At 34.2% G+C, this 16,741-nt stretch overlaps 2 protein-coding genes and 1 long non-coding RNA gene across 3 annotated transcripts; 1 reads left to right on the forward strand and 2 right to left on the reverse strand.

The window, feature by feature from the left end:
* The first annotated feature begins 8,098 nt into the window (after positions 1-8,098).
* Positions 8,099-9,696, forward strand: LOC136276396 (uncharacterized). Its single transcript, XM_066088290.1, has 3 exons — positions 8,099-8,187; positions 8,784-9,216; positions 9,247-9,696. Exons 1-3 carry the CDS (start codon positions 8,099-8,101, stop codon positions 9,532-9,534), a joined length of 810 nt encoding a protein of 269 aa, XP_065944362.1. The 3' UTR covers positions 9,535-9,696.
* Positions 9,697-9,788: 92 nt separating this feature from the next.
* On the reverse strand, positions 9,789-12,190 carry LOC136276397 (uncharacterized). Its single transcript, XM_066088291.1, has 3 exons — positions 12,176-12,190; positions 11,767-12,087; positions 9,789-10,721 (listed from the first exon to the last, which is right to left on the reverse strand). Exons 1-3 carry the CDS (start codon positions 12,188-12,190, stop codon positions 9,789-9,791), a joined length of 1,269 nt encoding a protein of 422 aa, XP_065944363.1.
* A 297-nt stretch (positions 12,191-12,487) lies between these two features.
* On the reverse strand, positions 12,488-15,183 carry LOC136276488 (uncharacterized). The gene is made up of 4 exons (XR_010714954.1): positions 15,115-15,183; positions 13,776-14,585; positions 12,998-13,622; positions 12,488-12,651 (listed from the first exon to the last, which is right to left on the reverse strand). It is a non-coding gene; the product is annotated as an uncharacterized lncRNA (long non-coding RNA).
* Positions 15,184-16,741: the final 1,558 nt, after the last annotated feature.

Consider the following 16,741-nt stretch of genomic DNA (forward strand, 5'->3'; position numbering starts at 1 on the left):
TTGCGTGGTCCACGGATATTAAAATGCAGGGCTCAACTCCAAAGGTCTTCGCTGGATGGACTCATCTTGACCTTCATGCAGACTCTTCCAGCCTCTCGGGAATTTGTGTGGCTATGGCAAGGAACAGGGCTTAAGGACATCTGTCTTTCTAGCTAAAATGGTAATACATTTTGCAACAAACAGCATGTGTTGTTCAAATGGACCCTGTAAAACTTGGTGCTGTCATCCAAAATGGCAGATACATCATCAGAAGAGATGCTTACAACCATCAGAGAGCTTTTTCTCGCCGTGCTCGAGTTTTAACTAGTGATACGAAACTCGAGATGCGCACGTAGAGTTAGACGGAAATGACTTTACTTGAGTATCGAGACTCTCTAAAATGGAGAAAGTTAAAAAAGCACAAATGAACGAAGATTTATTTCTTGAGGATGAAACGATTATTTTTATTACGGGCCGCCGGAAGTCGGTCCGTTATTTGATACACATTTAAATATTGTTACTACGTTTCTGCGGGATAGTTCTTTTTTAAAAGAATTAATATTATGAATATTTTTATGAATTAAAAGTAAATTTGCATGTTGAAATATATTTTATGCCTTTTAAAAATATCACATATTTTTTGTTTTACTCGTAAATGAAAAATAGGTCATACTTAGTAGATTGTCGTGTTTGGAGCGTTTTTATAGAGACTATAATCTATTCGGAAAATTCCGGTATGCGGGGCATACTAAAGACCTGGAATACTACAGACCTGAATGTCATTAAATTTGATATAAATGATATATTTGAATTTCTATGTGCCGTGTCAAAAAAATGACTTTGTGTATGTATTTTTTATATTTCCATGTAAAATGTGGTAGAAAATATCATGAAATGACATCCATATCAATTATTTATGCAAAAATATGACAGAAATGAAAATTTAAATTGACTGGAAAATTTGAACTCATCAATTTCTATTTTATCATGTGGTCCCTTGAAATCATATAAACTAATGCATTAAGTTTTCATGCAATACAATGCAACAAAAAAGAAATGGTTTGAAATACATAATCTCCAAGAGAAAAATGATGAGTTGAACTTTGCATGTATTGTACAAATCAATGTGTTTTCCATTAGTTCATACTATGGCAATGATCAAACAATTACCGTTAAAAATGCTTACAGTAACGAACTCGATTCTTTATGATAATAGTAAAATGTTAAACTTCAAAACAAGTTGCTGAAAGCATATTTAAATTTACCTTAAAAATTAGTACAACCAACTTTTATTTTCTTCTTTGTGGTGTGTTTTTATGTAAACAACCAATGATTCATACAACAATTATATTTTTGCGGCCCATTTGACGCTTGCGTCAAGATGATATCTTGTTTTCCATGCGATAGAGCAGACCTGGATCATCCATATTTCAAGACTCGAAGTCTTTTCAGAAGTCATTGTGCCACAGTTTGATAGCAATCAATTTCTTAGATATTTCAAAGTGAGTATAGAATTTTTTTGATCATGAATTCGATTGTACCTTCTCTCTTTGATGATAATGCATGGTGGAGGGCCTATCTTGCCCAAGAAAAAAACCTTTCTTCTGTATTTCTGTGGTGCATGGCAAATCAGGAAACGATTAGAGAAGTTAGCAATACATCTGCAATCGACACAACGACAGTTCATAAAATTGTAGTGGCAATGTCATTAAAACAGTTAACGAAAATTTATAATTACTTAACCTTGAATAAGAATTTTTATAAATAATTTTAAACCCTAGTTTAAATTGGTATGTAAAGGTTTGCATCCATGCATGTTGTAAATAGTGAAAGTGATAAACTGGCCAGATGCAAACAAACAAAAAGGCATTATCTAGTCAATTTCAACTCCAATCTGGATTGCCAGGTATTATAGGCTTTTTAGATGGAACCTATATTCGGTAATCTTCAGCTCTTGGTGGTGACAAAGATTATTTTAACTGAAAAAATGTCCCTTCAATTCAGCTACAGGTGCTGGTACATGTAAAGAATATTTTTACTGTGTGTTAACATCATGTAAACTATTTTATCATCAATAAACCAGGTAACTTAAAACTGTACAAAACTCTTGCTTTACTGATTACTTATATATGTAAGATGAAGAGCTATCTAATAGCTTTTTCTAAAATATGCAGGTTGTTGCAGACTGTGACATGTTGATAAGAGATACTAACACGGGTTGGCCTGGGTGCACCCAAGATGCACGTGTTCTCAGAAATTCGTTTGTTTGACAAAGCCGAAAGACATTGTGTCATGCATTGAAAATTGATTATCGCAGACAGTGCCTGTTCATGAAGGAATTGTTTGATGACACTTTTCCGAGATAATGGAAGACTTAATGCACAGCAATGGATATTTAATCAAATGCTGTCTCTGGCCAGATAAATTGTTGAACAGGTATAAGGGCACTTAAAAAAATGTTTCGAAGGCTTCGAGAAATAACTGTTCGAAAGCTGTCTCATATAGTTTCACTGATTTTTTGAGGATGCATTTTGCAAAATTCATGTGCTTTGCAATATGATGACGATGAAGCCTTCATAGACAATGAAGACAATGGACATCCTAATGCCTACCCTAACATTTTTGTTGATTGAAGGGATGGAGCTAATTCAGACAGCAGTTAATGATGTTTTTGAAATGATTATGGTTCTCTAGCGTATGTTGCACACAATAATTATATTAAAGATATTAAAAGATTTCTGAAATGGTGTCAATCTTTAATTCACTTTTTGTGAACGAATAGATAAAACAAAACAGAAAAAAATTCAACAATTCAATGTATATTTCAACCAAACAAAGAACTAAAGTGGCACAGGACACAATTTTAATTAGAACAAGGCTTTCTAGCATGTTTGATTCAGTAAGCCCCTTTAAATGTATTTTCATTTGAAAAACCGATAAATTGCTTTTGTTCATAACATCAATATTTTGAAAAATGGTCATATCTGAATTACAATATTAATTACAACTCATAAAAAATGAATGGTTTGATGTTCATCAGTTTTTAAGCACAGTTTAATTTGACAAACCATGAAGTTTTTAACTTCAAGTAAAACCTAAAATCGTGTTCATTATGGAGTTTATTATTTGTCCGAAGACTTTTCCAACATTTCCAGCATACGATCAATGCGCTGCGTTTTGTCTTCAAGTTGTGTTTTCATTGAGTTGATAAGCTTACTATCTTGTTCTTTGAAATCCTCAATCAATTTGGTGCTATCGGATGTCTTGCGTTATGTAGATTTTAATTTCGTACTTTTAGCAAGAGTTGTGAATTTGGAACCTCTGTCACTTGACGTAGACGATTTTTTTTCTTCATTTTAAGGAACAGCTAATACGTCTTCTTCCTTGTCCCATTCTATAATTGATTTTTAGTTTATCTCTGAAGCGTCCTTTGTTGAGGCCTTATTGCCATAAACCTAATTAAACTGCTCTAATTACTTCCAGGAATATTTTATTGCTGGTTTTTTCGTTTTCATCATTAATTTCTTTGTATTTTTTTTCCAAGGCCTTCCATTGATTGATCAACTGAGTTTTGGAAACATTTATGAAATTGTTTTCATTTCACTTGCTATTTCACCCCGAAGAACATCAAGAAATTTTTTGCCCGAAAATTTATCCTCCCTCTGAAGGCTGAAATTCTTTACTTTCCTTCCAAACATGCATTGTGTTCTGTAACTAAAGTTAGTTTTTCAGTGATTAGAATATGAAATTCATGAAATGGTTAATTTGATATCATTTGATACTCTGCCTCCTCCCCTTTACTTTTTGTCGCAGCAAAGATTTTGGGAAGTTGTTTTTGTTTTGCTTGTCAGGATGTTTTGGATGAGTCTGGCCCCCCACTTTCAAAACCGATGCTTCGTACCTGCATGTAGATGCACGAGTACTTTTAAATTGGTAGTAGAACTGACATGTTTTCCCCGTTCTTCATGCCTTTTATACAAGAAAATATTTTCAACATTTCAATAACACTTTTAATCGTTTTAAAGCGATATCTCTATTCATTATAACTAAATATAAGGAATCGAGACGAACTTACGTTGCCGATCATTCTTGAATACATTATAAAACTAGAAAACTGACCAGTCAGGAAGGGCCCCGCTATGACAATTAATATAGAGAAGTGAAAAAAACTTTGAATTCCATCCTCTTTATATTAACAATGATGAAAAATAAATGCCCGGCAGAAGATGTAAAGAACTGGAATATATAGGATCTCGTGATTTGTAGTTGGATATGATTTTCATCCAACAATTAAAGTGTTTTTTTCTTGAGCCTTAGTGAGGGGATAAAACACACAAGTTGGATAAAAATCATATTATACTAAAAATGAGATTCTATTTATCCCATGTTTTATACTCCACATTATTTTACTTCATTATGCCTACGCAAATCCCATTGTAAAGTCACAACTGTGGGATATCAAAAAAATATCCAATGAGTCATATCCACGGGATAAAGGGGGTTAACATGGGATGGAATAAAATTTGTTAAAAAAACAAAGAATTGATACCAATGCAATGATACCTAGGCTTTGCCTCAACTTCAAACAAACATCACTTGCAGACACATGTGTATGGTAATACATATATAACAGATAAAGACAGACCTTAGATTTTCTGAAACAGGCAAGATAATTAATCTCAGGGGATTAATTATCCTGCTCTCATCCATTTATTGAATTTAATCAGGGCTTACAGAACAAACATTTTCAGGTACTATTCTTAAGTTTCCTTTAATATAAACATAGCAACCAAAAACAACAACACCAAAACATCCATTAAAAAAAAAAAAAAAAAAAAAGAATGAAAAAACTGATATCTAATGTTTTTTTTTAATTTATTTATTTTAATTCATATTTTTTTTTTATTTTACAGAATATAAGTATTTGGACTAGAATGCAATATATTCTTTATCAAATACCATCCTTTAAACTGAGGGGTAAAAATATTAGGGTGCAGCTCATGGAATGAGAGTTTAATTTGCTTGAAAACAAACATCAGTGCAGACAAAGATGTTCATTAATCTCGATATGACAGATAGAGATAAGCCTCTAAATTTTCTGCAGCAGGCAAGATAATTAATCCCAGGGGATTAAATGTTCTGCTCTCTCATCCTTTTCTTCTAAATTTACAATAAGATTTTTTTTTTCAGAAATGACAGAATGGGGTTATTATCTGATTACCTGTAAAATTAACAGCATTAAGGCAGAAAAAAAATTAAAATAAATAATTAAAAAATAAAATAGTGAAAAAGGATATCTTAATATATATCTTGATTTTAGAATTCAATAAAATTATCATAAATCATTGTGTACGGTATTTTAACCAAAATAAAATATGAATATTATATTTTAAATCCATATTTCAAAGAATGTACACAATACTACACATCATTCAAAATTGACCTTAATTCATTTGCAGACACAGGCAGTGCAGTAATTAATCTCAATGTGACAGATAAAGATAAAGCTTAGGATTTTCTTCCTGTGGAAGGTTAATTAATCCCAAAGGACAAATATTGCACAGCCTTCCATGTATACAATGGTAACATTCTCAGCAGTTATCTCTCTTTGCCCATTCATTCTCAGCAGTTATCTCTCTTTGTCCATTCATTCTTATGCATAGTTAGGAATCTACCCCACCACCCCAGCTCCAAACCAGAAGACATAGAGAACCAAACTTAGCATCAAAACATGTATTTCTGCCTACTGAACTACCATACCAATTTTGAACTTGATTGGGCAACCCTAAAAAAAGTTATTAGAAAAAAACAGGAAATTTGTGGACGGAAGAGTGACAGACGGACGGACAGAAGGACGGACGGACAGAGTGATTACTATAGGGCACCCGCAAATCCTTGCGGGGCCCTAATTAATTTTATAAAGTTCTTTAAAACGATTTAATTAAAAACCTTTCAAACCTTTTTCTATTTTTTTCAAAATAAAAGAAACAAAGATTCACTCACGTGTTGGTATTACCGCTTGACGCCATCCTTACTCCATCAAACCCTGCATCGTGTGGGATTTAAACTCAATTTAATCCCAGGCTCAAACTCTCGCTGTTTTCGTAGAACTCTCGTGTCCCAAGACTAAACTAGAGTTTGGGGTGAAAACGCTCAGAGTGAATAAGTGTGGAGAATTAGCGTTGACTCTGTTGTCGTTGTGGAAAACACTCTGAAGTCATTGACAGGTCTGTCCCACACCTCGATCAAGTCATATCGGCCTCTCTTCACCTTCGGGCGAGCAGGGATCGCTAATATCTTCCTTGTCCACCCAAGTAAGAGGGATCCCAGCCGGGAGGAAGCTGTGGCATTCCTGTCTGTCGGTTCCATCAGGTTTCTGTAAACTACAAGATTGTACGACAACCAGACCAGCCCATCCATAGAAACGTGTTTTTTTTGCTAAAGCTGCATCCTTGTGGTGCTCTTCAACATGGGACTTCAGGTCGCCTGCCATATTAAAGCTGTTCTCCTTGTCACAACAAAAGGGATAAATGACTCGCAAGGCACTATGAGGCGCTAGTGATAAATGCTTCTTCAGTTTTCGCTTACTGCCAAACAGGGCTCCACATCTTCCCGTTCTCCATGAGACAACACTGGAGAGTCATTCTGAAAGTTCAACAGGAAAAGTTGGCAAGATATGGCTTGGATAGTGTAGTTCATAAATGATTTGAAATACTTAGTTAACAATGAGTAACTACATACAACGAATGAATTAAAACTGTAGACTGTGCACATCCGTCACCTCTCTCCATTTGACTCACAAGAAAAAAACCCACAAAATGACCTCTTCTATCATCCTACTATTCAATATCTACTTGTACTGGTTGTTTCCTAACATTTGTTGATTTTTTTGTTGATTATTACTCTGGTACCATTTGGGTGGGGTTTAGTCCTTGTTTGGAAGCAGTGTTTCTGTGTGGTAAACTTACCTCACTGTTAATGAGACCGCTTTACAAAGCAGATGCTATCATCAATTTTCTTGGGAACAAAATAAGGGTCTTCCAATTTGCATATTTTTACCCAATACTTTTTGTTAAGAGAAACTCCGATGCTGTAGAGACTAGCTGCCCTGTATTCCACCATTACCTGAGATAAGAACTCATTCCATTTCCTTTTATCCGTTTGGCAGTACACTGTGAGCATGTTTACCAGTGTTCTATCGAAGAGATCTACTGTATTTTTGAAAGGGGGGGGGGCAGACTCATCCAAATAAATCTTAACAATTAACAGTTATTTTTCAATTAATTATGTCGACATGCAAGATAAATATGTTGATATGCAAGATAGTTATGTCAACATGCAAAATAACTATGTTGACATGCAAGAAAATTAAACTACAATCAAATAAGAGTTATAAAAAATCTCAAATATCGCCAACATGTGACATCCAAGATGCTAGACGCTACCTACTGATGTCTACATGCAACTTATTTATGTCGACATGCAACTGCGTTATGTTGACATGCAAGATAAAGATGTTGACATGCAACATATTTATGTCGACATGCAACTTAGTTATGTTGACAGACAACTTATAAGTTGCATGTCAACATATTCATCCATCCGGAACACCCCGGGCCTTTCACAGAAAAACAACTCGGAAATGAAGCATTAATATACTCAAAAATTGGGGTTATCCGGTTGGAGGTGTGATAAGGCGGAAGTCAACAATAGTAATTTGCTGAAAAAATAGATACATTTGAAGAATTCATTAAGTCCTTTTTTATATGATTTTTTTTTTGTTTTGAATACAATAAAAGACATTTTTATACTTTTGAATCGCTTAATTAAAGAGATAAAAGCATAATTGACATAAGATCGTGTCAATTTCAAAAAAGAAACAAAACTAATGTACGTGGAAAATTAAATATGACCGATAACTGCTCTCAAAACTGCCACAAATATTTACGGCGACATCGAACTAAAGAAGGAACAGAGGGAAGTGCTTGAGTATGTGTACAAAGGTAGAGACTGTATTGCTGTTTTACCTATTGGTTTTGGGAAGAGTGTGATTTTTCACCATATCCCCTACCTGTTCCAACAAAGATCAGCGATAGTGGTTGCCCCGATATCAGCCCTAATGGAGGACCAGCTTCTGTCCTTGAGTGAAATGAACATAAGTGCATGTTCTCTTACAATGGATGGCTCTTTCTTTAACATTGTTTCCAGGTAAGGTGATAAATGTATAAAACCTGTAAACATGGACCATTTCAATATGGCAGATTTTACGCTAGTTTATGTCCATCCAGAGACAGTGACAACAAATAGCAAACTTAGGAGAATGTTACTTACAAAAAAAATTCAACAAGTATGCTGTGTTGTAATTGATGAAGTGCACATGCTTTCAGAATGGTAAGTCTTTCAAACAATTTCAATTGATCATGTTAATTGTGTCAGTGCTTCTTACTAACTTGGATTAGTGGGTTCAAATTGCTATCATGTCTCCTTTACACAATGTTATTGGAAGGAAGTAATAAGATTTAATAGTAAATATACCATGTCAGAGAAAATGCAATTTGAGGTTATAATACTGAGGTCAAAATTAATGTATAATTAGTTAGAATTATGCCAAATTATTTTCTTCAATGCTGTCTTTTTTGTGTATGAGTGTAACATTTTTTCAGGAGGGGGCATTTCAATGAGACGGGAGGCAATTCTAAAGAAACAATAATTTTATTTTGGCCTCTTATGAGCTTTCCACTTAGGTGAACTAAAACGCTAACTTTGAGCATACCAAAATAACCCAATATCTTGTATTTTTTCAGGGGTGACAGCTTCAGGCCATCTTTTAGCAAGCTTGGTGAATTGACAGCTATTTTTCCGAGGATACCCCATTTAGCGCTAACTGCCACTGCAACCGCAAAGTGCATTGAACAACTATGTGAAATTTTACAGCTAAGAGATGTGAAACTGGTTACCAGCAACCCAGATAGACCAAATATTTATTATAAAATAAGAACAAGACTTCCAAATGTGAAGAAATACGACAAGTATGATGACTTAATAAAGCCTCTTTGTACTGAACTTAAAAGTTTAAAAAGTGCATTCCCTGTTACGATATGCATGGATAGCCTTGAGTCCCTGGCATACTGTTACCAGTTCACAGAGGAATTCCTTGATGAAGATGCTTATGACCCAGTGGAACAGGTACCCGAAAACCGCATATTCGCTATGTTTTACAAGGACTATACTACATATTATAACGGAACTTAGAAAACCTGAAACTAAAATCGGTCTGATATTCGCATGCATTTTAGACCACCAACTTCATTAGAGAAGTACATGCAGGAATCAGGGAGAGCAGGAAGAGGTGGACAGCCGAGCAGAGCAACACTGTACTTCAACAAAAGTGACATTGCTGCCAACCGACAAGGAATTACTGATGAAATGAGACGTTACTGTAAGAGTGATGACTTGTGCTTACGATTATTATTTGTGAAACATTTTGGCTTTTCCGAGACTTTGTTTGAAGGGGAAAAGAAAAACTTTTGTTCTAGTTGTAGAAATGATGAGTAGTTATTCATCCATGTTGTTGGAATATTGTGTATTTTTGAATCAACATTCTTAAGTGAATATAGCACCTTTTGACTAAACTTACAAGTCCAACATAGCTGTCAATTCTGATAATATATACATGTATTGTTTGTTTGTTTAAGTAACACAATGAAGAAAAGTATTTTGAGGATTAACTTTGTATTTTTTATCAACTTATAAATAACAAGTTTTCAAATGAAAGTAGAAATTTTAAATATTGTTTTTGTGTCTATACATCACTCAAAAAGAGAACCGGGATCATCACTATCACTATCACCACCCTCGATATTACTAGTGTCTTCTTCTGTTTGGTCAGAAATCTGTCCCCTACGTAATCTTTGTGCCGTTCTTAGGACAACTTGATGAAATTTTTCCTTGTTTACAGAATAGATAGGATTAGCATTTATTCCCTTGTATGATTGCAAACTTCTCCCTTGGTTACTAAATGGATCCAATTCCCTGGTTTTCTTTAATCTTGATTTATGTGTTGTTCTGATCTCACAGATCCCTGCTTCTTCATCAAAGTGATGGACCACAGATTCGATAACTGGTGCAGCTTTAGAGATTCCAACAATAGCATTTTCTGTTTTATTGGAACCAAGTCCTCTGTTAAGTTCTTTTAGAAGTTTTACTTGATTTTCTTTTTCCATGTCTGCTGGTTTGTTTTTTCCAATTCGCCCACTTTTATTAATGAATGATGCAGCTCTCACTTTCATGGACATCTTTGTAGAAAGCAGGATTTCTGTCTTCTGAATGTAATCAATGCATTCAGCTAGATATTTTGATAGTTCTGAGTGACAGTAAAACAAAGGAATCATTGTTTTGAAACATACATTTGTTCTAAATATATCACCTTCTTTGATGGCATCCATGAAATTCCAAATAAGAAATACATACTGTAGAAAACACACGGAGTAATTCTGAATGTCATTAGTTTCCTTGTTAATTCTTGTTGCAGATACTGTAATTCCATTTACAGTCAACTGAACCGATTTGCCAATTGTAAGCAAAGCAATAGGCATTTGTACAATGGTAATCCTTTTTTCTTGTCCCTTGCGCAAATTCAATTTGGCATATCCGTTTTGTACAGGAGCTTGTATCAGTAAATCAGTGCTCTGAATTTTAACTTTCAAGTCCAAAATCAGAGAAGACTTGTCATTCTCCAAATCCTGCAAAACAAGGATATACAGTGAAAACTGTTTATAATTGAAATTTTTAACTTACAATAATATATATGAGTACTTAGCAATTGAACAGTTGCAAACCATTATTTTATCTGACAGGTTTGTTATGGCTTTGGTTTTCATGCAGTTAAAAATACCGATATGTGCAACATGAGCATGCACCACATAAATACTTCTAACAAGAGACTCATAGGCCACATCACTCACCTGAACACTTATGATAAAATAAAAACAAATTTCAGTTCAGTGCTGATAAGTGGTCTCATCCCTCCCTTGGCAAAGGGGGGGGGGGCATGATTTTAAACAAACCAAACTGAGTATGCTTCCATATTTTGACTAATCAGTGGCTTTAGAAAATTTTTAAAGTTTTTTTTCTTAGACATTTCATCATCTGGTGCAATCTACCTAGTTAAGATGTTAAATCCACTTGCTACACTAACATCTAACAACATCCCATTGAGGGTCATATCAGAAGTCAAATTCTATCAACCAATCAAATTGTCGCCTACAAAAGTATTGTATATTTGCTGAAGTGAATAAGTATCCAGTTGTTCTGAATTTAACCTCGGACGTGACCCTCTATTGGATGTTGGTAGATGTTAATGTAGCGAGAATGCGAGTGGATCTTACGTCTAATTTTAATAATATTACTTCTTATCCCAGGGAAGATGATTTTCTTAAATTTGAATCTACAATACACTAACTTAAAAAAATGAGGATGCTGCTTCTTAATATGAATTATCAAGACAGAAATTTGTAATGATTTTTCCTATATATTTCTTTACATAACTTTGATTGAATAGTTTGGTCTTTTTTTACACCCATCCCCCATGGTCATGATTTGAAGAAGTTCTAAGAAGAGGAGGACATTATGAAAAGTTTATGGCAACAACTACGACAGACAAATTTTGATCAGAAGAGCATATTTCAGCCTTCACCTTTAGTGAGCTAAAACCTACAGTGAAATTAAAATTTGAATAATGGTATTTTGTAAATTAGAATATCATATAAATTTAAATGTGCTACTTACCCAAAATCTAACTAATATTTTATCAAGGATTTTGTCCATTGTTTGATGAAATATCTTTTCACGTTTTTCTTTGTGGAGTAGGTGCACATTAGTTGGTAAATAACTTTCAGGAATCTCACTTGATTCTTCAGGCATATCAAAATAATGCAGAGTAAATTTTCTGAAAAGTCCTTTTCCTACAGTTGTAACGAAGTCCTCATGAGCAACAAACCTGCTTTTCACTTTCCCATTTACATTGGAACGGTGCAGAATTATCTTATACCATGCCAAACTGCCTTCATCTCTTGATGACTTTAAGTTGAGGAATCTTTTACAGGTTTTCTACAAAGGAAAAGTTATAATCAATTATTTTGGACCAAAACTAGCTATAGAGGAGGTATTGACTCAATTTAACAAAACTTCAAAATACAATCTCAGTGGCCATGATTGATTATACAATGTACACAATAAAAATAAAACTGATAAAAAAAAACCAAACATGATCCTAATGGTATCAGAAAAAAATATGTTAAATTCAACTTATTATTTTCCCTGTAATTGAAGCTTCAAGGGCATAAAGTTTTTGCCCTGTCCATGAACTTTTCATCTTGACCTTGAAGTTTGTCCAAAGAAGTTTGATGATTGTTAAGCATAGATTCACTTGTCACCAAATGGTCCAATATTCCCTTCTTTCAAATGGAAGAAAAATATAGCCAATTTAATTGAAATAAATTACCTCTAGAAAACCCTGTAGTGTGTGAAAGAGCTCAACAATCATTGGAGACAGATTACCAAATCTTTCCAAACTGTTATGGGCACCAGACCTCAAAGCTTTAGCCCACTGGAGTTTCTCTCGCGTCAGTTGGTCCCCACCAACTGGTACCTTCATTTTGGGAAATTCTTCACCTAAAACAAATTAACATCAACATGATCAAATAAATTTGGTATTGAGTATCGATATCTTCTGCATGCAATAAAATGTATGCATTAGATTTTAAATGACTTGTAATTACATGTGTTATTTTCATCAGACTTATTTTGCACTATTTTTTATTTAAATTTTTACAAAATAAATGTTTAATTAATATCATAAGATGACAAATCTACACCTTATTAATATTTTATAATTATTCTTTCAGCTGCAGATTGAATAATAGATTAATTCTTGAAAGCATACCAATAAATCATAATCTTGAAATTACTGTTAGTTGTAACAAAATAAAAATAACTTTAAAAAAATACAAACACTAACCAGGTAAAGAAGGTAAAAAACAGAACTTCAGAAGTCAAGAAACTATTGAACCTCGACCGGCTCGTGTATACCAATCCTCCAACTGATTAGTATATGATGTTAATATATCAATGTAGTCAGGGTATGATGTCTCGTTTTTTAAAAGTATTGGCATGAGGAAAGGAGTGGATTTCTGTGACATTTCCTCAGCAGGTTCATGCGGTACGTGGTCTGGAATGCACATTTTCATCCATGTAAATTTGTTGGAAAAAGCAACCATATCTCTTGCTAAAATGATTTTCAAGCTTTCTCTGTATATTTTCTCCTCTTATAGAGATAGCAGGAAGTTTTCAACTCTTACAGAATTGACATCACCGATGCTCCCTTTGTCACTGTACTTTGAAAGATCTATTCTGTCTGGGGTAAAGTCTGAAGCAAAGAAATGAAAGTCTTTGGCTTTAATATTCATTCTGATTTCGTGTGTAGCCACTCGAAATTCTAAGTTGTCCCCGTTTATCTTGCCATCCCTCCCACTTCTTAGACTCTGTATGATTTTTTCATCACAGTATTTCCCCAAGTCATCCATGAAATATCTTTTGGAACTAGTGGAAAGGGTGATGTGTGCCTTATTTAGTCTCTGAAGTAGCTGAAAAAATACCCCAAAAAACAAAATTAGTGATTCTTTTCAAAAATGGACATACACATGTATAACTATTACAATCATGCCAATGTTTTAATATATTTAATTATATTAATTATATCTTTATTTATGATTGTTTACCTAAGGACCAAGACTCACCATATTATCCGCATGACTTCTGATAACAAGTGCTGTATACACTCTTTGTAATGCTGAGGACTGCTTGTTTCTACTCTGCATGATCATACCATACATGGTAGCCATTGTCACCTTTTCAGAAGGTGTAAGTTCACTTTCATCTCCAACACCCAAAAGTGAAACTTTTGTTTTCAACTCTCTCAAAGCTTTCTCAAACACAGCACCATGCAACAGCTCAAAGGAGTTCTTCTCTTGTAAAACAGTCTCACCTTTCCTATTAAATTCTCTATAAAACAATCCAGTTTCTCCAAGAATGTTTTCAAATTAAAAGATTCTCTTGAACCAGAATTGTTTTTCTATGCTAATTGAATTAGAAAAATCATCTTCAGGTAAGTCAAGTTTTTTCTTTGCCTTCTTATGATGATTTGTTGTACTACTTTGTGAATTTATGCACAGTTTTTCAACAGACCGTGTTATTGGCTCTGCCACAGAAATCTTCTTAGTTTTATGTGGCCTTTTTACACTTTCTGGAGTAGCTATTGGTAATCTTTTTCTTCGAATGCTTTCACAGAATCTTTCATGATTTAAAAATGCAGTTTCTCTAAACATAGAATAGTTTAAAACAATTCTATAACATTTCTTACAAATGTACACCTCGCCGCTATTTTCAAAATCAGAGTAGTTGAAACTTGAATGTTTTCCAATTTTTCCACAAAGGAATCTTTGCGAGATTTATTTCCAAAAATATTTATTAGTCTTGTAGGTATTCCAAAGCATGTTATGCAATTTTTTGGATATAATATTTTGACTGGTGTTGTTTTCTTCTCCATACTGAAAAAAAGTTTCACAATTATGTACTATATAAATAACATAAAATTACTTCATAGGTTTAACATATAAATATATAAACATACAACAAGAAAATTCAATCTATGCAATGGTTAAAAAAATGACATTATAGCAGGAGCTTGTTCCAGGCGTGTAATTATTCTTTATTTTAATAAAAAAAAATATATATATAAGGTAGAGCTCCTGTGCTTTACACAGGTTGGGACCTATCGCCAAAACGGAATATGATAGTCCGTTTGGGATATAAATATCCCAAATTGGCTATAAATTTACAGTGCAAACAAATTAAAAAAAATTAATTTGGCTATAAATAACATAAATCCGCATCAGGACACTTAAAACGGAACAACTTTTGGTTGACAAGACCTGGTACAGTTAAATGGGGACACGTTTCAATTACTTAAAACTCATTACAGAAAAGTGTGTGTTTACTAACTTCTATATTCTACATGTATGATAATCACGTTTCATTATTTGCATATATACATAATAATATACATTAATTATTAACCTCTAGGCTCCTATCTGGAAAAGATAAACTCACCCATGCTATAACAAATCCGCCATTTTTAAGTCACGTGAGGAACTACTTTCGGTCACATGGGTATATTCGTTTCCGAGGTGTTTTTCTGTGAAAGGCCCGAGGTGTTCCGGATGCATATTCATCTCGCATGTAAACATAACTAAGTTGCATGTCAACATATTCATTTCGCATGTCAACATAAAAAAGTTGCATGTTGACATAAATAAGTTGCATGTCGACATAAATAAGTTGCATGTTGACATAAATAAGTTGTATGTCAGCATATTTATCTTGCATGTTAACATAAATAAGTTGCATGTCGACATAAAAAGATACCATCTAGTATCTTGGATGTCACAGGTGGGCGATATTTTGAGATTATGTATGATTCTTATCTGATTCCAATTTTCTTGCATGTCAACATAATTATGTTGCATGTCGACATATTTGATAGAAAAATAACTTGCACACAAGGGGCAGAGATATGCCACCATAAGAAAAGGCTACTTTCCAAAATCCTGAAAACCCTAATCCGTGCGGGGGGAAGGGGGGGGCAGTTGGTACATGAATACTTTTAAATTAAAAAAGAAAAGTGGGGGGGGGGCAAATTTATCTTAATTCAATTTTTTGTATATAAAATTAAGAAAAATCTTTGCTGGGCAAAAAAAGTAAAAAGTGGGCGGGGGGGGGGGGCAGACCCCCCCCCCCCCTTGATGCTACGTGCCTGACCATTGGCTTGTGGACGTTGACTGGAGGTTCGCGTTTTCTCTATTCTAAGCAATGCTAGCAGGTTTTTAATTAAATTGGCCTCAAAGGAGTGACCTTGATCTGAGTGAATGTGGAGTAGGGTTCCATAAATTCTTTGACTAAAATGTTGGCTATTGTTTTTGACGCTTGATCTGGTATTGGGAAAGCTTCTGTACTCTTGTTGAAACAGTCGCATACTATTAATATTAACCTTTTTCCTATTTCCATTTGTAGTAAGTGGATGTGGACCCAGAACATCCATAGACACCCGCTCCATTGGTTTTCCTAGTATATATTGCTGTAAATAAGCTCTGCTTTTTCTAGACGGTTTTTTCTGCACAAAGGTCACTTTGTTAGCAATATTTCTCAATATCTCCTTTCATTTTAGGCAGATGCCAGGCATTTTTTATCTTGTCCAAATATATCTCAGCTCCTAGGTGACCTCCTGTGGGGATATCATGGTAATGCCTGAGAGCCTGATTCTGTAGGGAGGCAGGGACTATCAACTGGAAGTGACCAGGACTACTATCATCACGTATCAACACGTGCAGTACACTAGCTGTAGACCATGCATCACCTCCAACCTATCCCATAGCATCCAAATGGTTTTCAGCACTCCAGATCATTGTGAGACTTTATCACATTCAGGACGGGGATTACTGGATTATCTAGCAACAAATATCTGAAAAAAGTATGCACTTTGACGGTTTTAATTTTAGGTTGGCTGACGAAAGACGCTGAGAGATGTGTTCAAGCCTTTTAAAAAAATAAAGATTTTGTAAAGATAGAAACCAATATCGGCTTTTCAGGTCAAGTCAAATCGTTTTATATACAATTGACCATTAAGGAAAAAAGATAGTGACTTTGA

Source organism: Magallana gigas, chromosome 6 (assembly GCF_963853765.1).
Source record: "Magallana gigas chromosome 6, xbMagGiga1.1, whole genome shotgun sequence".
NCBI lineage: Eukaryota > Metazoa > Mollusca > Bivalvia > Ostreida > Ostreidae > Magallana > Magallana gigas.